Source organism: Lampetra fluviatilis, chromosome 52, assembly GCF_964198595.1.
Source record: "Lampetra fluviatilis chromosome 52, kcLamFluv1.1, whole genome shotgun sequence".
NCBI lineage: Eukaryota > Metazoa > Chordata > Hyperoartia > Petromyzontiformes > Petromyzontidae > Lampetra > Lampetra fluviatilis.
In genome coordinates this window covers 1,932,500-1,958,895 of record NC_136326.1, presented here as the reverse complement: position 1 = coordinate 1,958,895, position 26,396 = coordinate 1,932,500, and the positions used below count along the sequence as shown (strand labels likewise).

Sequence of the window (26,396 nt, the reverse complement as noted above, 5' to 3'; positions counted from 1 at the left end):
ATCGCGTTATTTATAAATGTGTCGTAACCCTCCACCACCCGACACGGCCAATCAGTAAAAAAGTGTCACGTTGACAAAAGACAAATAGCAGTGAACTATTTGTCTTTTGTCAACGTGACACTTTTTTACTGATTGGCCGTGTCGGGTGGTGGAGGGTTACGACACATTTATAAATAACGTGATCTAAACCCAAAAACGTTGATTATGCACAGGTCAACTCCTTGTTAGGGGTTGACTCAGCCCATCGTCCCCCGTGGGATCGATTAAAATGAGCACGACTTTGCGGGGGAAATGGGAGTAACTCCACTTCCAAGACAGGCCACTGTGGAAAAATAGGCCAAGTATCCTCTAGCGAGCTTCTCTTGAGAGCTTGTCTAGAGCTCCCTTCGAGAGCGGCGTAGCGAAAACTATTGTTGTAATGTACTTCTATGGCCCCACGTCCATGCTCTCAAGCTCCAGCTCACCGATACACCACCCTGGCTCGAGTTAATGTGGGGCACTATGGTGGCTAGGAGATGTTCACTACCTCTCCTGGTGTACAGGAGGTCGTGGATTCGATCCCGACCTGAAACCTGTATATTTAGAGTTTGCGTGTTCTCCCCGTGGTCGCGTGGATTTTTCTCCAGGTCCCCCGGTTTTTCCCGCCACATTTTCAATAAAGATGTTTTTAGTGTATTTGGCTGCTGCTTTACAGTTCCTGGTGAAATAAAAACAATTGCTAAGTTCCTAATTTAATAGAATATTGAACAGACTGCGAGAGAAAACGTCCCACGGCGAGATGGCAATCGTACCGAGGATGAGAAGGGTGAGGCCGTTGAAGATCGCTCCGATGTAAGTGAGAAGCCACATGAGAACAGCGAACTGCACGCACGCGCACACAGATAAAGACAAAGATCCCCCATATAGCCTTAACAGACTGTAGGGGCAAGTGCTGTTAGCGAGCACCTATGAAGGCCGGAACGGTACACGAGGGGGTGGGTGGCCAGCACCACGCCCGACCGCCTTTGTCTCCCTAGTGGCAATGTTTACACACCGCACCAGGTACTCATTTGAGGCCGAGTCGACCTAGGGGAGGCCCTGGACCGGTTCAGATAATCGTCACTGGTGTTGGCCGTGAGCGGGAATCGAACTCGTGTCGCCGGGTTCATAGCGCAGCGCGCTAACCGCTACACTATCGCTCCCCACACACACAGACAACGATCCCCATTTAGCCTCGGACTGTTTGGGGCAAATGCTGTTTGCGAGCACCTATGAAGGCAGGTACGATGCGCCAGGGGCTGGTGTTGCCAGCACCATGCCCAGCCACCATTGTTCCCCCAGTGCTGATGATTTATACACCACTTAAGGAAGTCGTTCAAAGCCGAGGCCTGATGAAGCTGGTTGTAATTACTGGCGAAACGTCGTACTCAGATTGTAAATGTTGTGGCCTGGCTCTCGAACACACCGGTTAGTGCTGTACTAGTGACGGATTGGCCACGTTCTGTTTACGTGGCAACCCTTACTAGTTGGCTGTGTCAGGTGGTGGCGGGTTTTAACGACACATCTATATATTTACACGATCTAATCCCAAAAAAACTATTACGAACAACAACTACAGCCGCCATTCGACCACTAAGCGGTGTTGACATGACCAGGGCTGTTTGTGCCAGGCCAGGTGCACTCCGAGGCCACGTGAAGTGCCAAAGGATCGCTGGCAGTAGGTCACGGGACAGACCCAGGCGCGATGGGTTGACTGACCGAGATGACTGGCGGATAAACCACCTGTGCTCCCCACTGTGCCACCTCACAGCGGTTTATCCGCCCGGCGCTCCGCTCGTTGTTGTGAATGTCGCCGATCTGCCCTCCGCTGTTGTTGGAAGGCGACTGTCCCCAACTGCCCAGCAGCGTCCTTCACAAGCCTCCTCCACAACTCCAAATCCTCCCATACTGCATCAGCTCCATCGCTTCTCTAACACATGCCTTTGCCATTTAGCCCCCTCTATCCGGCCAAGCAGAAGCTGTCTGGCATAGATATGCGAGCTACATGACCCAGCCAAGATATTAAATAGTGTAGGGGCCAGATGACATAACGATTGCACCCCAAGCACCACAACAACATCCGTCATTCGCCACTAAGTGATGCTGACGTCACCACAGCCGTTGTGCCAGGCTATGTGTGCCGTGCAGTGCCATGCCGTGCCGTGCCATACGGTGTGTTCTGCAGTGCGGTGTGACGTTTGGTGTGATGTGTGGTGTAGTGTGACGTGTGGACTAGTGCGGCGTGTGGTGTGACGTGCGGTGTGACGTGTGGACTAGTGTGACGTGTGGACTAGTGTGGCGTGTAGTGTGACGTGTGGACTAGTGTGACGTGTGGACTAGTGTGGCGTCTAGTGCGGTGTGACGTGTGGTGTGACGTGCGGTGTAGTGTGACGTGTGGACTAGTGCGGCGTGGGGTGTGACGTGTGGTGTGACGTGTGGACTAGTGTGGCGTGTAGTGCGGTGTGACGTGTGGTGTAGTGTGACGTGTGGACTAGTGTGACGTGTGGTGTGACGTGCGGTGCGGTGTGGCACCTTGAGCGAGTCGACGAGGTCCTCCACCAGGAAGAGGCGCCGGAGCTCCCGCACGACCGCGTTGAAGCGCGCCAGAGCGACGTCCAGGTGCGTCTCTACGGTGGCCTGCGACACGCCCAGGTCGCACTCCAGACACGCCCTGCACGCACAGCAAAGACAAAGATCCCCCGTGTAGCCTTAGCGGACTGTTGGGGCAAGTGCTGTTAGCGAGCACCTATGAAGGCCGGCACGTCACACGAGGGGGTGGGTAGCCAACACCACGCCCGGCCGCCTTTGTCTCCCTAAGTGGCGATGTTTACGCATCACACCAGGTTCTCATTCGAGGCGTAGCCGACCTAGGGGAGGCCCAGGACCGGTTCAAATAATCATCACCGGCAATCGAACTCGGGTCGCCGGGTTCGTACCGCAGCGCGCTAGCCGCTACACTACCACTACCCCCACACACACACACAGGTACGCAGCCCTGCACACACACTCATGTCCACAGACAAAGTTCCCTGGTATATTTCGATTTAAAGCTTTCGTGACTGCAGGGATTCATCTTCTTGGTTCCCTTTATTAATGATACCCCTATCCCCTCCCTTTGATGCTGCTAATCCTGCATAATGCACGGGCATAATATGACTTTAAACCCCCCGCCCACCTCCTACGCAGTAGTACTAATCCCATATCTGCATTTCCCATAAATATGCTAAATTCCTCTTGATATGCAAATTATTTTGTCAAGGCGCTCTTCCCCCCTCCAACCCAGCTTAAATAGATGCTCCAAGCCTGGGGTTGTTTCATTCAGACGCTGTCTTCTCGACAGACCTGTTCTTCACCTGAGGACGGCTGCTTGCGTTGTGGCCGAAACGTCGTGAGAATTATTTTATGTTTTATTTTTATTATTTTATTATTTCCATTCTACGTGACTTTACCGAAAGAACCAAGAAGATGTGTCCCTGGCATAGCCCGTTGGGGGAAAGTTCTGTTAGCGAGCAGCTCTTGGACCGACCCTCACTGCTGTGCGTCACGCGGCCTCCACCGCTCACCGGAAGGGGTGGCCGCTGTCGCTCTTCTGCACGGCCTGCAGCACCGACTTGTAAACGCGGAAGCTGACGGTGACGGAGAGCACGGCGAGGCAGACGTAGCACGCGACGCTCACGACGCTGAACTGCGTGAGCGCCAGCAGCAGCACCGTGGTGGCGCCGAACACGCCGGCCGAGCTGCGCACGTCGCGCCAGTACACGAGCTCCACGGCTGTGCGGCGGGAAGAGCACGCAGGGAGAGGGGAGGGGGAGGAGGGGGGGGGAGGGGAGGAGGGGGGAGGGGAGGAGGGGGGGAGGAGGGGAGAGGTGGGGGGGGGAGAAGAGGGGGGGGAGAGGAGTGGGGGGAGAGGAGGGGGAGAGGAGGGGGGGGGAGGACATCGGTGGAGATGACATCAATGTCAGTGACAGTGCCAATGTCATCGCCTGCAACAAAAAGTTTTGCAATGACAGATAGGGTCATGGGACGCGTGCCTGCGGTGCGATCGTTAGCACAATGGACCCTGCAGCAACCCAGCGATCGCCGGCTCCATTCTATCTCCAGGGGAGGCAGTTTTTAAACAACGGCGCAAGTTCCTTCAATCCCCACACTGCTGCCGCCTCTTGTCCAGCCAGCGGTCTATGAAGATGGGTACAGCGCAGGTCGCGTGCGGTTCTTGCGCACCGTGCGTAGCCAACCGTGCTAATCGGAGGTGCGGGGCAAGGAAAACAAACTGAACACAAAACGAGATTTTCAATCTGGGTGATGATTTAAATGTGCATAGCTCCAGTGGCTTCCCATAGAGACCCACAGAGACCCAGAGAGACCCACAGAGACCCAGAGAGACCCACAGAGACCCACAGAGACCCACAGAGACACACAGAGACCCACATAGACCCAGAGAGACCCACAGAGACCCACAGAGACCCACAGCGACCCACAGCGACCCACAGCGACCCACAGAGAACCACAGAGACCCACAGAGACCCACAGAGACCCACAGAGACCCACAGCGACCCACAGAGACCCACACCCACATGTATGTACGTTCAATGTCTTTCCCATCGTGCGTAGCCAACCGTGCTAATCAGAGGGGAAAGACAACAAACTAGACACAAAAAATAAATGAGTTTTAAATCTAAACCATTTAAAAGTGCAAATCTCCCAGCGGCTTCCTAACGTGGGAAGGAAGAGCGTTCCAGACGGCCGCGGAAGCGCGATGGCGGTCGACCATCTTTGTTCGACGGCTCCTTCACCGGAAGGGGAGGGAGGAACGGCAAAAAACTTGGCGCAGTCTCTCCCGAAGGCCTCTCGCGGTGGCGAACGACAGACCTCGACGTTTGTCATTCGGCTCCCGAACACGTTTCCACAGCACGCGAGAACGGAATTGCACCAGCGACGTTGCCGCCACGGTGCCGATACACCTCCAGGCGCATGACCCACATTAAACGCTCGTTCATGCCCACGATTAAAACGCATCCCAATTTCGAAGGGAAATAATAAAATAATACAAATATTAAACAATTAAATTCTCACGAAGTTTCGACTGCAACACAAGCAATCGTCATCAGGTGTGAAATCCACAGCAACTTTGTTCAAATTTTCTTGCTGTGGATTTCACACCTGATGATGATTGCTTGTGTTGCAGTCGAAACGTCGTGAGAATTTAATTGTTTTATATTTTTATTATTTTACTATTTCCCTTCTACGTGACTTTACCGAAAGAACCAATAATGTAAAACTAAAACTGTGACCAGGTAAGACCCACAGAGCTACAAGACTGCTTCTCAGAAGCGACCTGGCCACTGATGATAGCTCAACGAAGTGGCTTGTCGCGTGGAAATACAACGGGGACCTCTTTAGTCTTTGTGCACCTGTGTGCGCACGCATACACGCGTGTGCGCAGACAGGCCTGGTATGGCATGCCTGAACACGACGCTGGCGTCTCCCAGGAGTGTCACAAAGTCAGCGGAACATTCCCGTCCGTCAAGCGGGGAAAGGTTGAAGCCGCACGCGGCGGCACAACGTTCGCTACGCGTATGCATCGTTGAACTTCTTTCGCACCGTACGTAGCCAACCGTGCTAATCGGAGGTGCCGAAACCAATCCACAGCGGGCAGATTTACCATGTGCTGTGGTGGTGAGATGTCAACTACCTCGCCTGGTGTACAAGAGGTCGTGGGTTCGATCCCGAGCCTGACGCCGCCTGCTGCTGTATATTTGGAGTTTGCGTGTTCTCTCTCACCATGGTCATGTCGATTTTTCTCCGGATCCTCCGGTTTTTCCCTCCACATTTAGAATCAACATGCGTTTAGAGTATTCAGCTGCTATAAATGTACACATGATGATAAGCCACATCGTTGAAGAGGAGCATCGGCGCTCCGTTGTATGTCGATACGTAACACAGCACACACGCCGCGCTGTGCATTCATACTGGAAACCGGGAGCAGGTGGAGCGGTGTGGTGCAGTGGTTTGCGCACGTCGACGACGGACCCGGAGAACAGAGGTCGATTCCCATGCAAGACTATCATCAGTGGCGAGTGATACCCAAACCGGTCCTGGACCTCTGCAATCCATCGGCGGGGATTGATGTGGGGAAAACAATGGACTTTCTACACTCCGACAAAGTCAAAACATCATTTTGTTTTAACGACGATGGGGGGCGGGGATTGTAAAAGCGATGGAGATTGTTAGGATACAGGTTCTATATTTGTTCCAATTTCTATTCGCTGAACTTTGTTTTATTGCTAACCGCTACACCACTGTACTACAAAGATCCCCCGCCGTATAGCCATAACGGATTGTAGGTGCAAGTGCTGTTCGCGAGCACCTATGCAGGACGGCACGGCACACGAGGGGGGTGACCAGCACCAGGCCCGTATACACAAGTCACGACACGCATTCACATATGCAACAACAACAACCGCCATTCGCCACTAAGTGGCGGTGACGTCACCACGACACTTGTGCCAGGCCATGTGCACCTTGAGGCCACGTGAAGTGTCGAACGCCCGCTAGCAGGAGGTCACGGGGCAGACCCAGGTGCCACGGGTCGACTGACTAAGATGACCGAGATGACTGGCTGATGCACCACCTGTGCCCCCTACTGTCGACTTGCTGTGCTTTAGCCACCCGGCACTCCGCTCGTTATTGTGAGCGTCGCTCCTCCGCCCTCCGTTGTTGTTGGAGGGCGACTGCCTCCAACTGCCCAGTAGCGTCCTTCACGAGCCTCCTCCACAGAGGCCGATCTTGACACCGCTGGTACCAGTCATCGGCAAGTCCACTCAGCTCCACGTCCTCCTAGTACCACATCACTCCATCTCTTCTCTAGCCCGTGCCGTGCCCGTTTAGCCCCCTCGATCCGGCCGAACAAAAGCTGTTTAGGCATGCGGTGGCTGGGCATGCGGGCTACATATGCACACGCACGCACACATGCAATGCCATGTTTTCCTTTGCCATTGTTCTTCTTTTGTCATTTTTGGGGACCCAGGTCGCTCTAGCAAATGAGACTCCTACCCCCTCCCCTGGTCTCTTTGAATTCTCACCCTGTGGCTTTAACAAAATAAACTTGAAGCTTAGGCCGACACCCCCACCCCCCCTACCTCAACGAGTGAAACAAGGACATTGCAGAGCGGCGGAATATTTAACAAAAAACCCTGAACATTGGCACATCTTCCTCCCAGAGACCTTCCCACAGGGCAGATGGTTCACTCACGAGCCGCTGATCACGCCTGGGAGCCCAGTGCAAACATGATAATCATGTACCACGTCACAGCACGTCTGCAGACAAAGACAACAATCTCACCACCACCCGCACAGCCTTTGACAGACTGTTGGAGCAAGTGCTGTTAGCGAGCAACTATGAAGGCCGGCACGGCACACGAGGGGGTGGGTAGCAAGCACCACGCCGGGCCGCCTTTGTCTCCCCAGTAGCGATGTTTACACACCGCACCGGGTACTCATTTGAGGCCGAGTCGACCTAGGGGAGGCCTAGGGCCGGTTCAGATAATCGTCACTGGTGTTGGCCGTGAGTAGGAATCAAACCAGAGTCGCCGGCTCCGTACAGCGCAGCGCGCTAACCGCTACACTAACGCTCCATCTGCATACAGCAACAACCGCCATGGTGGGTGATGTCACCACGGCACTTGTGCCAGGCTATGTGCACTTTAAGGCCACGTGCAGTGTCGAACACCCACTTGCAGGAGGTCACGGGACAGACCCAGATGGCTGGCAGATGCACCAGCTGTGCCCCCTTATTGTGCCAACTTGCAGTGTTTTAGCCACCCAGCGTTCCACTCGTTGTTGTGAGCGTCGCTCCTCTGCCCTCCGTTGTTGCTGGAGGGCATACCACGTGCAAACACAGGCACAAGCCTGCACAAGCACAGGCATTCACATTTCTTCACGAGAACACTTTACCCATTGTTATCTTTTTACAGCCATTTGTCAACCAATAAATGCTGTGTCAGACACGGGGGTTGTTTGACCATACCTCACCCCGCTGGTCAAGGAATGCCGGGGGGCGGGTGGGGGGGGGGCAAGACAGGCTCGAGATAGCCATGGTCGGGAATTGAACTCAGGTGGCCGGGTTCAGAAACCTGGGAATTGAGAAAGGAAGACATGAAGGTTTTCATGTGTGGGTAATGGAGTGCAGCAATAGGGAAATCAGATGGATGGAGAGAATGAGACATGGGGAGGTCATCGAGCAATTGGCTAAAACTAAACATAAAGTTAATACTGGTAGGAACCTCCTGGTTCCACCAGCCCACAGGGGATTATTGTGTCCGTCCGTCGTGCAGTGAGGGGCTGGGTGGGGAGGGAGGGGAGGGGCTGGGTGGGGAGGGTGGGGGGGTGGGAGGGGTGGGGCTGGGTGGGGAGCGGCTGGTCACCCCGTGGTGCCCTTATAAAACTCAACGTTTAACCTACTCACGCCGGCTTCTGCCCGCCCTCAAAGTCGGGCATATTTGCGGAATACACCACGCTGCCGTTGACCCTGGCCCTTGACCGAGCAACCCAACGTGCCTACCAGCTCCCTCCGCAGGAATGTGTTTTTTATTTTACCAGGTAAGGCCCAATGAGCTATGCGGCTCTTTTTAAGATGCGACCTGGCCACAAATGATAGCTCAACGAAGTGGCTTATCACGTAGAAATGTACAGCAGCCGTACACTCTAAATGCACGATGTTGTTGATTATATATAAATGTGGAGGGAAAACCCGGAGAACCAGGAGAAAACCCCACGTGACCTACACAGAGAGAGACACGCAAACTCACAATATACAGCAGGCATCATGGTCGGGGACGATCCCACGGCCTCCTGTATACCAGGCGAGGTAGTTAACATCTCGCCAACTCAGCACAACCAAAACAAATTCAGAATAAAACCAAACGCTCCATCACTTGACCCCGACAGACCAAGTCCCGATCTCGCCTCAAGAGTCATCGTCCAAACCTCGGCACAAAATCCCAAAAATAACCCGTTCAAGTTGTACGATTTAAAGTCCGGCCTCTGATTTCCTGCGAGATTTGGGGATTCCCAGGAGTTTCGGTGGCGTGGGAATGTGCCCCGACGCGCACTCCACGCTCACAGCTGCTTCGCTGCTTCGAGAGAAACAGCGTGGGTGCACAATGTGCGTGCGTGCACGATGAATGTGTGTGTGTGCACGATGCATGTGTGTGTGTGTGTGCGTGCACGATGCATGTGTGTGTGTGTGCACGATGCATGTGTGTGTGTGTGCGTGCACGATGCATGTGTGTGTGTGTGTGCACGATGCATGTGTGTGTGTGCGTGCACGATGCATGTGTGTGTGTGTGCACGATGCATGTGTGTGTGTGCGTGCACGTGTGTGTGCGGAGCGGTAGCATAGCGGTTAGCACACAGCACGCCGAACCCGGCGACCCGAGTTCGATTCCCTCTCACCTCACTCTACTCCCCTCCACAAATTATCCTGCCTCTCCCCTCTCATCTCACTCTAATCCCCTCCACGCACTCTCCTGCCTCTCCCATCTCACCTCACTCCACTCCCCTCCACGCACTCCCCTGCCTCTCCCCTCTCATCTCACTCTACTCCCCTCCACGCACTCTCCTGCCTCTCCCCTCTCATCTCACTCTACTCCCCTCCACGCACTCTCCTGCCTCTCATCTCACTCTACTCCCCTCCACGCACTCTCCTGCCTCTCATCTCACTCTACTCCCCTCCACGCACTCTCCTACCTCTCCCATCTCACTCTACTCCCCTCCACGCACTCTCCTGCCTCTCCCCTCTCATCGCACTCTACTCCCCTCCACGCACTCTCCTGCCTCTCCCCTCTCATCTCACTCTACTCCCCTCCATGCAACTCTCCTGCCTCTCCCCTCTCATCTCACTCTACTCCCCTCCACGCACTCTCCTGCCTCTCATCTCACTCTACTCCCCTCCACGCACTCTCCTACCTCTCCCATCTCACTCTACTCCCCTCCACGCACTCTTCTGCCTCTCCCCTCTCATCTCACTCTACTCCCCTCCACGCACTCTCCTGCCTCTCCCCTCTCATCTCACTCTACTCCCCTCCACGCACTCTCCTGCCTCACCCCTCCCATCTCACTCCACTCCCCTCCACGCACTCTCCTGCCTCACCCCTCCCATCTCACTCCACTCCCCTCCACGCACTCTCTACTATACAGACTATAATGCCCTCTGTCAAAATCCTCAAGTCAACCTTCACTCAATGTGGGAGGTCATTCTCTCTCCCGCTAAGCCACATGGCCATTCAATGATTTATAAACCCAGCGTTGGTGACGCGGTGGCGCAGTGGTTAGCGCAGTGCTCTGCGAACCCGGCGGACCGAGTTCCATACCCGGCCACGGCCACCAACATCAGTGGCGGGGCAGATCTGAAACCGGTCCAGAGGTCACCAACAACCCGTGGTGAAGTATGGTCAAACAACCCCGACGATCAACACAGCCAGGAGAGAGTGGATTTACAAAGGGCTGTACATCATACTGTGTGCGCACGAGTGAGCATGAGTGAGTATGCTCATGCACCGCGCGTAGGAATGCGCGTAGCAGCAGTGCTTGCAAGCGTCGGTCGTGTTGTGTGTCGACACCACTTTAGATAGTGTTCGAGTGGCGAGTGGTGGTGCAGTGGTTAGGCACCGAGCGACGAGCCCGACGTTCCGGCCTCGCTTCCCGCGCAAGGCCGGCCTCCGATTAGCACGGTTGGCTACGTACGGTGCGAAAGAAGTTAAACGTACACACATACAACAGCGGTGACCCTACCCGTACCCGGCCGGGTACGGGTAGGGTACGGGTACGGCCGGGTTCGGGTACCCGTTTGCGACCCTGGTGCGGCCGGGTACGGGTAAGGAATCAAAACCCGTTTGCGACCTCTGCTTTGTAGTATATTCGCGGTGGGAGTGTGGAGGGTGCGCGCGTGTGCGCGCTAAGTGCGCGTGTTTGCATGAGAGAATCTGCACAAGGGCGCGAGTGTGCTCGTGTAAGTACGTGTCGTGTGTAGCTGGTTCATGGTTATGATTGTGTGTGCGTGTGTGTGTCCGTGGGTGGTGTGTGTGTGTCCGTCCGTGGGTGGTGGGTGGTGGTGTGGTGTGCATGGGAAGCGGTCGTGTACGGCTACGAGCCTGGTGACCCGAGTTCGATTCCCGCTCACGGTCAATACCAGTGACAATTATCTGAACCGGTCATGGGCCTCCCCTAGGTCGACTCAGCCTCAAATGAACATCGCCAGTGGGGGAGACAAAGGCGGTCGGGCGTGGTGCTGGCCACCCACCCCCTTGTGTGTTGTGCCCGCCTTAATAGACGCTCGCTAACAGCACCTGCCCCAAATGTCTGTTTAGACCCTACAGGGGATCTTTGTCTTAGTAACTATGTATATGCGTAAAATGTATTTGTCTTGTATGAACAGGTGTGTGTGTTGTGTGTGCTGACCAACACCACCCACCCCCCATCATGGTGCGCTGTGCTAGCCTTCACAGGTGCTCACAGATTATAAAGCGCGCGTGTGTAATTACGTGTGTGTGAGTAATGGTTGGGTATATGGGTGAAAGGGCGAATGAAGCGAGTGGTGAAAGTGGGATGTGTGTCTGTGTGTGTGTCTGGGGAGCGGTAGTGTAGTGGTCAGCGCGCTGCGCTACGAACCCGGCGTCCCGAGTTCGATTCCCGCTCACGGCCAACACCGGTGACGATTGTCTGAACCGGTCCTGGGCCTCCCCTAGGTAGACTCAGCCTCAAATGAGTACCTGGTGGCGTGTAGTAAACATCGGCACTAGGGAGACAAAGGCGGCCGGGCGTGGTGCTGACCACCCACACCCTCGTGTGCAGTGCCGGCCTTCAGAGGTGCTCGCAAACAGCACTTGCCCCAAAAGTCTGTTAAAGGCTATACGGGGGATCTTTGTCTTTATCTGGCTATGCTGAGGTTAGCAGCTCAGAGTGAGTGTGTGTGGGCGGTGCAAGTGATAATTGTAATCCAGCATGAGTACGTCCGCCCACAATGCTCCCAATCTCATCAGATCTTGGAAGCTAAGCAGGTTAAGAGCCTGCTCAGTGTGATTGGATGGGCGACAGTTAAACAGTTGTCATGGTTGTCATGGTTGTAATGGTTAGCGCTACGCTGCGCTCGTACGAGAACCGCCGACCCGAGTTCGATCCCCGATCCTGGGAATCCCCTAGGCCGACTCGGCCTCAAATAAGTGCCCGGTGTGTAAACATTGTCTGTGGGGAGACAAAGGCGGCCGGGCGTGGTGTTTAAAAATATAGTTTTTATGATAGAATATAGTGTTGTCATCAGTATGACATAAGTATACCAAGTTTGCAGTCGATACCACATTGGAAAGTGGGTTAAAATTTAGTTACAAGATTTGAGGATACAACAACGACAACAAATAAAACACAGCAACTTGGCAACAGAGTGAGTTAAATGAAAGTGTGTAATTCGGTGGTGGACGGGCTGCGGTCACGTGTTCGCGTACGCGCGAACCAACGCAAATCGCTTAACATGCACCAGTTATAAACACCTAATTTGAGATGTCAATGACAACAACTCCCACCACGTGACCCGCATTTAAAAAGGGGTAAACGACCACAATTTGCGAGACCCGAAGCTGAAAACACACACCCGAGCGTTATTTAAAAAACAAAACACAGCAGCAGCTTGGCAGGTAGGTACACATTCATGAGCTGAATCGGACGACGCCACGTGCCCTGGTGCTGATGGTCTCATTAGCAGCAGTTGCACTTTAACAACTCTGGCACCCCCCCCCTCTCTCAGCCAGCCTACATAACAAAGGCTCAGTCCTTTGTTATGTAGACTAGCCGTAGTCTTAAGCCGCACCAACCTTACCATAATAATAAAAAGGGGGCCTGTCATGGTTCATCCCCCCCCCCTCAACCAGTATATATACGGGGTAGTATCTCTTGGAATCTCTCATTTACTTGATACAGCTATCGTGCTGTGACGGTTCCACCTGAAGACGGAAGCTTGTGTTGCCTCCGAAAAGTCGTGATTTGTATTTTATTTTACTTTTATTAATTTTAATTTTTTACCTACGTGACTTTACCTAAAAAAACCTAAGAATATGAATCCTTGCAGTCACTAAAGCTTCAAATATAGAATTAATGCCCTCTACGGGGAGGAATTCCACCTATCTGTTAGAGTTTTTAACAGACAACGAGACAAGAAGTCACAGCTTCTCGAGACGCTGGCCTTCCTCAAGAGATGAATATTCAGGGCCTACCTTGGCTCCTCCCACCCTCAACCAGTATATATACAAATACTGTGTTCTTGGAATTTCTCTCACTTGATACAGCGAGCGTGCTGTGACGGTTCCACCTGAAGACGGAAGCTTGTGTTGCCTCCGAAACGTCGTGATTTTTATATTATTTTTTATTTTATTTTACTTTTATTAATTTTAATTTTTTACCTACGTGACTTTACCTAAAAAAACCTAAGAATATGAATCCTTGCAGTCACGAAAGCTTCAAATCTAGAATCACCACCAACTCTCAGACGAACCCCCCTTGCCCAAGCGACGACACGCAGTGCAGTGTCACCGCGGAAGGACAGTGCTCTTCAACTGCAAGGCCCCGCGGGGCCCCCGGTGGCCTTTAGCGAGGCCCCTTTGACGTGCGGCCTTCCCTCGTCAATACACAAATGGTGAAAACAGACCCCCCTCCCCCTCATCATCATCATCATCGTCGTGCCACTGTCCAAACCCCAATGTTGTTTCAAATGTGTGGCGGAACTCACACCCCACGATGTCTTATCAAGGGTGGCACACAGTCGGGTTTTTTACAATCGGGTTTTATTGTCTTTTTATATTAAACCGGATCATCTGAGATTGGGAGAAATCCGGTTTAATTGGCTCTAATTGCAGAACCGCACTTCGCCAACTTCTCAACGATGGGCTTCATCCATTCCAAGCTCAGGAACTCACTGGCGCCCACGATTGTGGAGAAGCTCCTCGTGTTCATCAAGACCAACCTGCCCGCCGCATTCTACGACTACCCCGTGCCCGACGCCCCCCCCCCCCCCCCCGAGTACGATAGCAGCACCGACGAGGAAGCAGCCTAAGCCTTGGATCAGAGTTTCGTATTCATTAAACCAGGTTTTAATTCCCCGAAATCGGGTTTAATTGTATTAAAGAAAAAACCCGATGCCTGCCGCTGGGAAAATCGGGTTTTTTCCACCCATGTGTCTTATCAACAAAAGCGCCCCCACACCTCCGAAATTTGGTGAAGAATGCTGCTGTAAAATAAACCCGGCGGGTCAAAGCAATTTCCAGGCTCCAAAGAGCATTGGGCTAAAATTCCACTGCTCACAGCCCTGAGCCATAGGTAGAAATTCCACATTCCTATGGCGAGGGGGGAGAGTATTATTATCAAAAGACAACCACTGATAACTTCCCCTGCCTAGTGGTACTGTACTCACGTTATCGACCCCCGCAAGGATGATGGGCTGAGTGAAAGCTCCCCCCCCCCCCCCCCCATGTTCCCGTCTCCTGGCCACCTCGCAGCCCACAAAACATCAACCCCACAACACCTTCCATCCCCAAGCAGTGCGATTTCAACGCCAATGATGCTCGGAGAGCTGAGTGGAGTTCAAAAGAACTCCAAAAAAACACCACCTTGTTGTGAAAGACCCCACGCAGAAGCTCATGGTCCACCCTAAACCGCATCCGCCGCACGAACCATATAGCAGTTGATGCGGATGATACCCGACGCACAAGTGGAGAAATTAAGAACTCTCCAGTAGCAGCGGTGTGCGACTGGCCATCCAGAACACGACGTGTAACGACGCAATGCCCGTGCCACAAATACGAAGAAGACATCACAATGATGATACTCCGCTGCTCCTTACGCGGTTGTCTGGCCTGGCCGCCTGAATGTGAAATTAGTCGTTGCTCTGCATCTACATCAGCCGTACGAAAGAAGCAGCAGACCGCCGTACTTACCCTGGCAGTGTAAATTCAGTATCTCTTATCGACCGGGGGGTGGGGGGGGGGGACACATTTATCGACTCCGGGGGGATGAGAAATGGAAAGTGCAGTCCCAGGGACAGAGCGAGAGCTGGGAATCTCCGGCTACTTAGCCGATCGATGCTCGCAATTGATTACACGACTCAAATCGGATATTTGGGGCAGACAAAAAGCGACCTCGCCCCTGTTCCCAAGCGTGCCGCTGGACGGGAGGTGACGGGAGGAAGCTCGGTGACGTCACCCGCACGCACCGTGATGATGATGATGAGAGACACGCAACTCAAAATATACAGCAGCAGGCATCAGAGTCGGGGTTGAAGCCACGACCTCCTGTACACCAGGCAAGGTAGTTAACATATCACCACTGCGGTACCAGTTTTCTGGTGGTACAAGGCCCAAACCCAGTACCTCCCTATCTCACATCACCTCATCACCTCCACCACATCACTGCCCCACGTAACCTCCTCCCTCCCCTTGCCTCAATTTCAAATGATATACAATCGATGTATCAATACCACGTGAATACACAATCCAATTGCTCACCTCCAGGACCAGATAGGCGGATTGACGACCCAGAAGGCGATGTATTAGGTGCAGCGATGGGAGATCGCATGTTTAGTCCTTGTAATCGCGCAATTTATAACGTGTGCAGTAAATCGCGGACACTAATGAGAGTGACTCTGCCGCGGCGTGGAGCAAATATGAAATTTATGGTGAGCCAGCCCCTAAGAGTGAAACCAATCAACCTCGGAACGATAATATTTAAGGGCGCAAAATTGTTATAATTATCAGCCGTAGACTCGACTATCATCGTGTCAAATGTCAGTTTCCTCGCCCTTCTAAAACATCACTAGAATGTACATCAGGCTGTCGTGCCTGTCTGTATCGTACGTACGAGACAATATTAAGCACTTCATATGCTCGTAAAAAAACACACAAAATACTCAACACCGCGCGTACGTTTATGAACAAACACACAAAACCTATACGTAACCATGGCAACATATCGCCAGGTGGAACACACAATATCAACGTCATGAGAACCACAAGTATCCGCACGCTAACACGCCATCAAATGACGTAGCACATCACGCAATATTCCAAAGCGTACAGAAACACAAAGATGATCACGTAATACACAACACACTCAAGATATTACTGGTAGGAACCACCTGCTTCCATCAGCCCACAGGGGATTATTGTGTCCGTCCGTCGTGCATCCAAAAATGGGAGGGGTGGGGCTGGGTGGGGAGGGTGGGGCTGGGTGGGTGGTAGGAGGGGCTGGTCACCCCGTGGTGGCCTTATTAAACTCAACGTTTAACTTACTCACGCCGGCTTGTGCCCGCCCTCTCAGTCGGCCAAATTTTGCGGAATACACCACGCCGCCGTTGATCCTGGACATTGACCGAGCAACCCAACGTTCCTACCAGCTCCCTCCGCAGGAATGTGTTACACAACGCCATGCACAAACACACACGCCAAGCGCGCACAGACTGCATGTCAGAGACAATGCTATACACATTACACACACACCCCACACATTACACACACACCCCACACATTACACACACACCACACACACCCCACACACACCACACACATTACACACACACCCCACACATTACACACACACCACACACACACACCACACACACCACACACAGCACACACACACACCACACACACACACCACACACACACCCCACACACATCCCACACACATCACACACACACACCCCACACACATTACACACACACACCCACACCACACACACTATACACACACCACACACACACACACCACACATGGCTGTCAACCCGTACGGTCTACCCCGTACAGGGGAATTGAGCTTCCAGGTCCATACGGCGTACAGCCGTTTCAATACGGGCAAAACAAATAAATTGTGTCTATTTGTTTGTGTTTCTCCCTTGTGATGGGAACTTTGTAGGATGAACGTTGAGATGTACAAGGGGCCACGGGGTGACCAATAGGGTCTGAGTTGGTCTGTAACAAGGTAGGGGGCACTGATAAGGGGTTGACAGGGACGCGCACACACACAGCTCCAGGTGATAATGTAATACAAACGGATGATTACCACAACGCCAACACAGAAGGACCCACACGACTGCACTCATCGATTTGCACGCCACAAGGCACAAAAGATGATATCACCCACAACTTCAAACCCAGAATAAATCATGCACACAAAGCAAAGGAGAATATGGTATATATAATTATTGTGCAAAAACTAATCTGGATGACATACACACACAATTGCAAACACATAAAAACAGGTAACAATGGAAAGGCACAAGCCAAAGGAAAACATGACGTCACACATTTTTGCAATCGTCCCAAATAATTAACATCATCAACACACACGCCACACACACACACACGAGGATGATTTCAACAGTCCACAGCTTATAGATACGAAAAGCACAACCCTAAATACACAACACACGCACTGTAAAAACATTACGTGACAGCTCCGGCTGATACATAAAATACACAACAGCAGCGTGATTACATTTCACACACAAAGCACTACTCAGACACAAACCCGTCCTGCAGACAGACATACACAACCCATGCTACACACACAGACACACACATACACCCCATGCCGCACCCAGACACACACACTCCCCATGCTACACACACAGACACACACATACACCCCATGCCGCACCCACAGACACACACAGACACACACACCCCATGCTACACACACAGACACACACACCCCATGCCGCACCCACAGACACACACACAGACACACACCATGCTGCACACACAGACACACACACACCCCCATGCTACACACACAGACACACACACTCCATGCTGCACACACAGACACACACACACCCCCATGCTACACACACAGACACACACACCATGCTACACACACAGACACACACATACACCCCATGCCGCACCCACAGACACACACAGACACACACACCCCATGCTGCACACACAGACACACACACCCCATGCCGCACCCACAGACACACACACAGACACACACACAGACACACACACACCATGACATACACACACCCTGCTACACACACAGACACACACACTCCATGCTACACACACAGACACACACACCCCCATGCTACACACACAGACACACACACACAATGCTACACACACAGACACACCCATGTCGCACCCACAGACACACACACAGACACACACACCATGCTACACACACAGACACACACACAGACGCACACACACCCTGCTACACACACAGACACACACACACCCCATGCAGCACCCAGACACACACACTCCCCATGCTACACACACAGCCACACACACACCCCATGCCGCACCCAGACACACACACACAGACACACACACACCATGCTACACACACAGACACACACACACCCCATGCTACACACACACACCCCATGCTGCACACACAGACACACACAACCCATGCTACACACACACACCCCATGCTGCACACACAGACACACACAACCCATGCTACACACACACACAGACACACACCCCATGCTGCACACACAGCCACACACACAGACACACACACCCCATGCCGCACCCACAGACACACACACAGACACACACACCCCATGCTACACACACAGACACACACCCCATGCCGCACCCACAGACACACACCCCCCCCATGCTACACACAGACACACACCCCATGCCGCACCCACAGACACACACACCCCCCATGCTACAGACACACAGACACACACACACCCCATGCTACACACACAGACACACACACACCCCATGCTACACACACACCCCCATGCCGCCCCCACAGACACACGCAACCCCAATTGACACTAACACAACGAAATCAAACACACAACGCAGGCAACACGACATCACAGAAGCACACAACGCAAAGCAACCTGCAGAAGGACGTACGCCCCAAGCTTTTTACGCACAAACACACACCTACCGGACGATACACACGTGAACACGTACACACACACACGTGAACACGTACACACACACACGTGAACACGTAGCCACACACACACATGACGAGGCATAAACAATATATATATCAATCCCACACAACCATCAACATCACAAATATTGCGCGCACACACAGGAATTTGCATACAACGCCCCACGCTTCGTGCACACAAATACAAACATACAAAGACAAAGATCCCCCCTATAGCCTGCACAGACTGTTTGGGGCAAGTGCTGTTAGCGAGTAGCAGCGCCTTTGAAGGGCGGCAACCGTGGGGTGGCCAACACCACGCCCGGCCGCCTTTGTCTCCCCAGTGGCGATGCTTTTACGCACAACACCAAGGTTCTCATTTGAGGCCGAGTCGACCTAGGGGAGGCCCGGCCGTGGGCGCTACAATTTGCAAACACACCATGCTGGTGGCACACACACAAATACAAACCCCCCTTAAAACACACACGCACACACAAACTATGACGAGAGACAATCTAAATCACACACACACCGACACACAATAGCATTGTTACCAACAAAACAATGGACCGTACAAGACCACAGCGATCTGCCAATATCGAAACAAAGACGAAAATCGTCCCCGTTACGGTCCTGTTTTTTTGACAGATTGTAACAACCTTATACGCGTCGGAGCTAACACAAACACAGACGCCAACAACAGCAACAATCACGGAACGATTTAAAGGAATCATCTGGTGACAGCGATTATGCTGCTGCTGCTGCATTGGCAGTTGTGTACCAGCACAAACAACAACAATAACAACAACTCAACGCGTTAGTCAAGCACAACATCGGTTGCCTTAAAAGGAGAAAACAAGATTTAAAAAAACAGGCGACGTTTTGGGCAAATGACCTTCGTCACGGCACAAACACACACAGAGAGAGAGAAACCTATGAGCCGTGGAGGGCTGTCGCCCGAAACGTCGCCTCCTAGATATTTTATTCATTTCTCTCCTTTTAAGGTCACGGGTGTTATCGCTGAACCATCACGACGACGACGATGATGTTGTTGGTGGTGGTGGCATTGAAAGACAACAACAACAATAACAACGACGATTATGTTGGTGGTGGCATTGCAAGACAACAACAATAACAACGATAACAACGACGATGATGTTGGTGGTGTTGGTGGTGGCATTGAAAAACAACAACAATAACAACGGCGATGACGTACCACGGCCCTTCAATCCACACCACTGCTTCTTCTCCATTGTGGCTCGGGTGACCAGACGATGGGAAAACAAAAAAAACGAGAACCGAGTAGCGCCCTAATAAAGGCTTTGCCCAACCAGCAGACAAAAGGCGTTGCTATTATATATATGCGCGTGTGTGCGTGCGTGAAAGTCACAAGCGTCTGCAGCTGTTAAGAGTAGCAGCAACAGCAGCGGGCAAGCAGCAGTGGGCAGGCGAAGCTGGAACAGCGCGACAGAGCGAGAGAAGCCGAGGATGATGCTGCTGCTGCTGATGATGCTGATGATGCTGCTGTGAATGTGCGACCGAACAGTCCGTGTGTGTCGTCGCACGCCACCGCCGCTGGCTCCACGCTGCTAATGACGCCCGAAAAGCGTGGGGGGGAGTGGGAAGGAGAGTGTGGGCGGAGGGAGGAGAGAGAGAGAGAGAGCTTTGGAGCGTTTAAAGCAGAGGAAGAACGGTGGTGGGGAGGCAGGGCTGGCCCAGCAAGGGAGAGCTGGGTAGGTGGGGGGGAGAAGTGGGAGGGGAGAGAAGGGACGAGAGAGGGAGGGAGGGGAGGGAGAATGAGTGGTTGAATTGTGAGAGGGGTGGGTTGGGAGAGAGGATGGGTGAGAGAGAGGGTGGGTGGGTGGGAGAGAGAGGGTGGGTGAAAGAGAGGGTGGGTGAGAGAGAGGGTGGGTGGGTGAGTGAGAGGGTGGGTGGGTGGGAGAGAGGGTGGGTGGGTGGGTGGGAGAGAGGGTGGGTGGGTGGGTGGGAGAGAGGGTGGGTGGGTGGGAGAGAGGGTGGGTGGGTGGGAGAGAGGGTGGGTGGGTGAGTGAGAGGGTGGGTGGGTGGGTGGGTGAGAGAGAGAGAGGGTGAGAGAGAGAGGGTGAGAGAGAGAGGGTGGGTGGGTGAGAGGGTGGGTGGGTGGGTGAGAGAGAGAGAGGGTGAGAGAGAGAGGGTGGGTGGGTGAGAGAGGGGGTGGGTGAGAGGGTGGGTGGGTGAGAGGGTGGGTGGGTGAGAGGGTGGGTGGGTGAGAGGGTGGGTGGGTGAGAGGGTGGGTGGGTGAGAGGGTGGGTGGGTGAGAGGGTGGGTGGGTGAGAGAGGGGGTGGGTGAGAGAGAAGGAGGGTGGGTGAGTGAGAGGTTTAGTGATGGATATGTGGATGGTGGGTAGCTGTTAGAGACGAAAGGGATGCATGGAGGGTGAGAGAGCAGAAGGCTGAGTGGGAATCTGGGCTGCAAGGCGAGAGGAGAGACGTGGCTTATGGCCTCATCAGATCTCTCAAGCTCAGCCGGACTAAGCCTGGATAGACAGACAGACGGGTGGGTGGGTGGATAACCACCACGCACCGTCAGTGGCGTCTGTGGCAATTCATTGTGGGCGGCAGAGGGCAGCGCAGAAACAATCCACTGTTGTACTGCACTCCTCATCGCGCTGCGGTGGCTATGCACGTGGCCCGTCTGCAATCCAGCAACGTGGAGGTAGCAGCGAGGGCTTGCTGGGTTACACACAAATGCTGCGAAACGGGCGTCGCCAGGTGCCATAACACCAGAGGTCGCAACCGGGTACCCGATACCCGTACCCTACCCGATACCTGGCTACCCGTACCCGGCCAGGTACGAGTACGGGTACCCGTTTGCGACCCTGGTGCGGCCGGGTACGGGTACGGGTAGGCCGTGAGTCACTGGTGAGTAACTGTTTGTCACTCATTTCGGGTAGGGTACGGGTACGGGTAGGGAACGGGTACCCGTACCCGTCCCTGGTGCGGCCGGGTACGGGTACGGGTAAGGAATCAAAACCCGTTTGCGACCTCTGCATAACACCCTGCCTGGCTTGCCGGGAGGCGGAACGGCAAAAGTGTGGACTGATTTTCCCTCCATCTGTACGGGATCGTGTTGTCTCCCCTCGAATGCGTGGGGGTTTCTCCGGGTGATCCACTTCCCCCACCCCCCCCCAAGTGGAAACTCTGAATTCATTAGATGAAAACATCTTAATACATAGAGGACCACAGAGCTTTGGGGTGGTAGGGGTTGATTTGGCAGCGGCTCCTCCTCCCCGCACCTCTGGGTCTTTCTCTCTCTCTCTTCGAGGGCGGTGGTTTAGTATTTCAAATTGAACGCTGTTTCGATTATCATTATTATTATTTACAACAACAAAATTGCGGTTTGGTTTATTGCGTGGGGTGAAAGTTGGGTGGCCCGGATGGGAGAGATGCAGTAATAAAATCTATATGGTGCGAGGCTTAGGAAGGGAGACATCAGGAAGCAATATGTGAGGGTGGGAGGAAAACTGTCTGGTACTGGTAGTAACCTCCTGGTTACACCAGCCCACAGGGGATTATTATGTCCGTCCGTCGTGCATCCAAAAATGGGAAGGGTGGGGCTGGGTGGAGAGGGGAGGGTGGGGAGGGGCTGGTGGGGAGGGGAGGGGTGGGTGGGGAGGGGAGGGTGGGGAGGGGCTGAGTGGGGAGGGAGGGGCTGGGGAGGGGGTAGGAGGGGTGGGGCTGGGTGGGGAGGGGCTGGTCACCCCGTGGTGCCCTTATAAAACTCAACGTTTAACCTACTCACGCCGGCTTGTGCCCGCCCTCACAGTCGGCCATATTTGCGGAATACACCACGCCGCCGTTGACCCTGGCCATTGACCGAGCAACCCAACGTTCCTACCAGCTCCCTCCGCAGGAATGTGTTTAAATCAGAGGAGGCTTTTACGTTCGTGGTAGATGTATAACGCTCAGTAAGAGAGTGGTGGCGCAGCGGTGAGCGTACTGCGCTATGAGAACCATACAAAGCGGAGTTCGATTCCCAGCCACGGCTACATATCAGTTTCAAAGTCACATCCGAACCGATTCTGGGCACGGACCAGCGCGGTGAAGTATGGCTCAAAACAAACATTCCCATGACCCGCACGGCGTGGCGAGACCTTTATCCAGCAGTGGACAAAGGGCTGTACGTGCACATTATAAAACACTGGCCAAAAACATCCCATTGCAGGGCCCTCCTCCTCCTGCGCAAAGAATGTTGAAACTCAGCCAGACTTTGCTGGACAATAATTACGGGGAGTAGTGGCGTAGCGGCTGGCTTCACTGTGCCGTGAAACCAGTTGCGCCGAGTTCGGTTACAATCCAAGACCCGCATTATTAGCACCAGTAGGCAGGGTATGAGGGAAGGGAAATGATGTATGTAGGCAAATTAATATGGGTGTAAGAGTTTAGAGGGAGCGATGCAGAGAGGGGAGGGGTTGTAAGAGGAGGGGAGACATGGTGGGAGGGAGGCAGGGAGGGAATATTGGAGGGATGTCGTGAGATGGAGGAGGGGAGGGAGACACTGGTACAGGGATAGAGAGGGTCGCAGACAGAGTGTGGTACAATGCTGAAATAAAAATCATTAAATATGAATTGGGAGGAATGCAGGCAGGATGGGAGGCAGGGAGACGAGAGGGAGGGGGGTATGGGAGGGATCTCGGGAGATGGGGGGGGGAGACACTGGTACAGGGATAGAGAGGGTGGCAGACAGTGTGGTACAATGCTGAAATAAAAATCATTAAATATGAATTGGGAGGAATGCAGGCAGGTTGGGAGGCAAGGAGACGAGAGGGAGGGGGGTATGGGAGGGATCTCGGGAGATGGGGGGGGGAGATGCTGATACAGGGTGTGGTACAATGTCAATGGAAGGGAGTGGGATGCAATGTGGATTGGAGGGATGGGGCACGATGGGAGGGATGGAGGGAGATTCGTGGGAGACGCGGGAAAGAATGGGAGGGTCTAGAACAGGGAGCGGCAAACGAAATAACAAGAAGAGCCATTTTTGTTTTGTTTTAAATTCTGTAATAAACGCAAAATTTCCGAGCGCCGCATGCGATGCCCTTAAACAGCCACCGCATGCGGCCTCCGGGGGAGCAGGTTGATGACCCCCCCCCCCCCCTGGTCCAGGAGGATCGAGACAGCGATGCAGAGAGAGAGAGTGTGGCAGGGTGTGGCACAATGTGACTGGCACGAAATAGGCTGCAATATGGAAATGAAGGATGCTGGATGGGTGGGGAGGTATGGACCTTGTGGTGGGGAGGGTTGATGCAGGGAGCGAGTGAGACGCAGGGCGTGGTGGTGGTGGTGTGAATGGGTGGGGGGTGGGGTGCAATTTGAATTGGAGTGGTGCTGGCAGGATGGGATGGATGGAGGAGGGGAGGCTTGCAGGGTGCAAGGTGGGGAGGCGGGGGAGGCATTGCAACGACGGCCTTCAATGCAGCAGAACAGGGTGCCGCTGTTTGCTTTGCACACTGCGGGCAACCCGCCCTTCACAATAAAAGCCAACTTCGGTCCACCTCCGTAAGAGTCCTTTGGGCAGCCCCAATTGACAAGGGTTCCATTCGAAAATCTAATTTATTCTTCGATCGAATTTCAAGTCCACGCGTGTCCGCTCTGCACGGCTGCCCGCCTGTCTCTCTGCCTTTGTTCATTAAGCCTCGGATAGGCCGATATGAACCGGTGCCAATGCCTGCAAACTAAAGTATCAACTCTGGCTCTTCGTGCACACGGACAATACACATGTCAACAACATACAATATCTGCACAGTCGAGCAAATGGGCAGTGCTCATCACCGTCGGTGGCCCTCCGTCAATGTTGGCAATTCCACGTTACCATGGTGTGGGCGCGGCAAGAAAATTCATTTGGCAAACACAAATGTCGAGTGGTACTGCATATTTACGACTAAATTGAGCCAAACATGTCTGTGTGTCCCGCGCGTGACGTCACTTCACGGCGGCCAGACCCCCTAATTAATAATCATGAGCAGGTGACGTCACTCCACGTCGAACAGCCCCCCTCATTAATAATCATGAAGAAGTGACGTCTTCCAAATGGACACCCCCCCTCCATTAATAATAATTAGTGGCTGACGTCACTCCACATGGGGGGGGGGGCGAGGCGCCTCCTCCCCCCTCCTCGGCGTCAACTCCCAACCCTCACTACAAAGGCAGAACCCTCACGTCACGTGGTCTCCGTAACGCTGCTGAGACATCGAAGTAAAAAGGACGTCGTGATGAACAAGGGATTATAACCTTAAAATGAAATAGGTCTGTATCACCGCGGCCTTACAAATTGCACACGAATTGATGCAATGAATATATCACGTGGCGGTCTGCCTTTCGCTTGCAAGTTTCAGATTTACGGCAATACAACCGTCCTTGGACGGGCAAGAGGCGAGTGTGTAATATTAATGTGGGCCTGTCTCCCCGACAGACCTGGTCTTCACCTGAGGACGGCTGCTTGCGTTGTGGCCGAAACGTCGTGAGAATTATTTTATTGTTTTATTTTTATTATTTTATTACTTATTACTTCCCTTCTACGTCTCGGGCTGCAATGCTCGCGCACACGAGCACCTGGTACCAGAGTGTGAATAGCAGCGCTGGGAGAGACAAAGGCGGCTGGGAATGCATCCGGATGGAGTTCTGCCCGCTCCATCCGCCTCGTTGCTCTGGGGTCATCCTTAATAGGTGCTCACCACCCACAAGTGTACCCGTTTGACGCAAGGCCGTAGCCATGGAGTCAACATTGGGGGGGATAACATCTTCCAGGAGGTCTGGGGGTCTCCCCCCCCCCCCCCCAGAAAAAAAAAAATCTAAATTTAAAAACGAATTTCCTGCCTAAAATATAAAAAAAATCCACTAACACATAGGATGGACTTTTTATTTATGTTTTACAATAATGTCTAATAGTATTACACTGCTCTGTTTTATTCTTTTTTACATTTTCTCGTTTCATTGTATGTAATGGCAGAGATTAGGGATTCATAAAGTACAACCATAACCACAAGCATATAAACAGAAATCTATTTTATAGCAATATATTTGGGGGGGGACATTTTGAACATATTTGAATATTGGGGTCTCCCCCAATATATATTATAATAACGCCCTTGGTTTGACTATTCACAGGGAACATCTGCGAGTGAAAGCGCACGCCACTTTTGTCTGCGCATATATTGCGTCAATGCAACGATAACTGGCAGGCAATGCAGTGCGATACAGCCCACTTGATGGGCAACATTTTTGCCTAAAGTTGAATGGGTTTAGTTCACGTTGTACCCCCCCCCCCCCACCGCTACCTGAACCACTAAGGACGCTCTCACGCGCCCCACGTGTTCAGCTCCATCAGCCTGTCCAAGGTGCGTTACCTACCACTCACTCTCCCGCACAGCACCCCCAACGAGAC

General features: G+C 53.1%; 1 protein-coding gene across 4 annotated transcripts in view; it reads right to left on the bottom strand.

Moving 5' to 3' along the window:
* Positions 1-26,396, bottom strand: part of LOC144949079 (reticulon-1-A-like) — a 56,392-nt gene that overhangs the window by 10,143 nt on the left and 19,853 nt on the right. For 3 of the 4 annotated variants that reach the window (XM_078878910.1, XM_078878912.1, XM_078878911.1), the window contains exons 5-7: positions 3,582-3,789; positions 2,551-2,689; positions 792-861 (exon numbers count right to left, since the gene is read on the bottom strand). In XM_078878910.1, the coding sequence (XP_078735036.1) occupies positions 792-861; positions 2,551-2,689; positions 3,582-3,789 (417 nt within the window). Of the gene's footprint in view, positions 1-791; positions 862-2,550; positions 2,690-3,581; positions 3,790-20,192; positions 20,643-26,396 lie in introns of those variants that run through there. The other variant, XM_078878913.1, reaches the window with a different exon arrangement.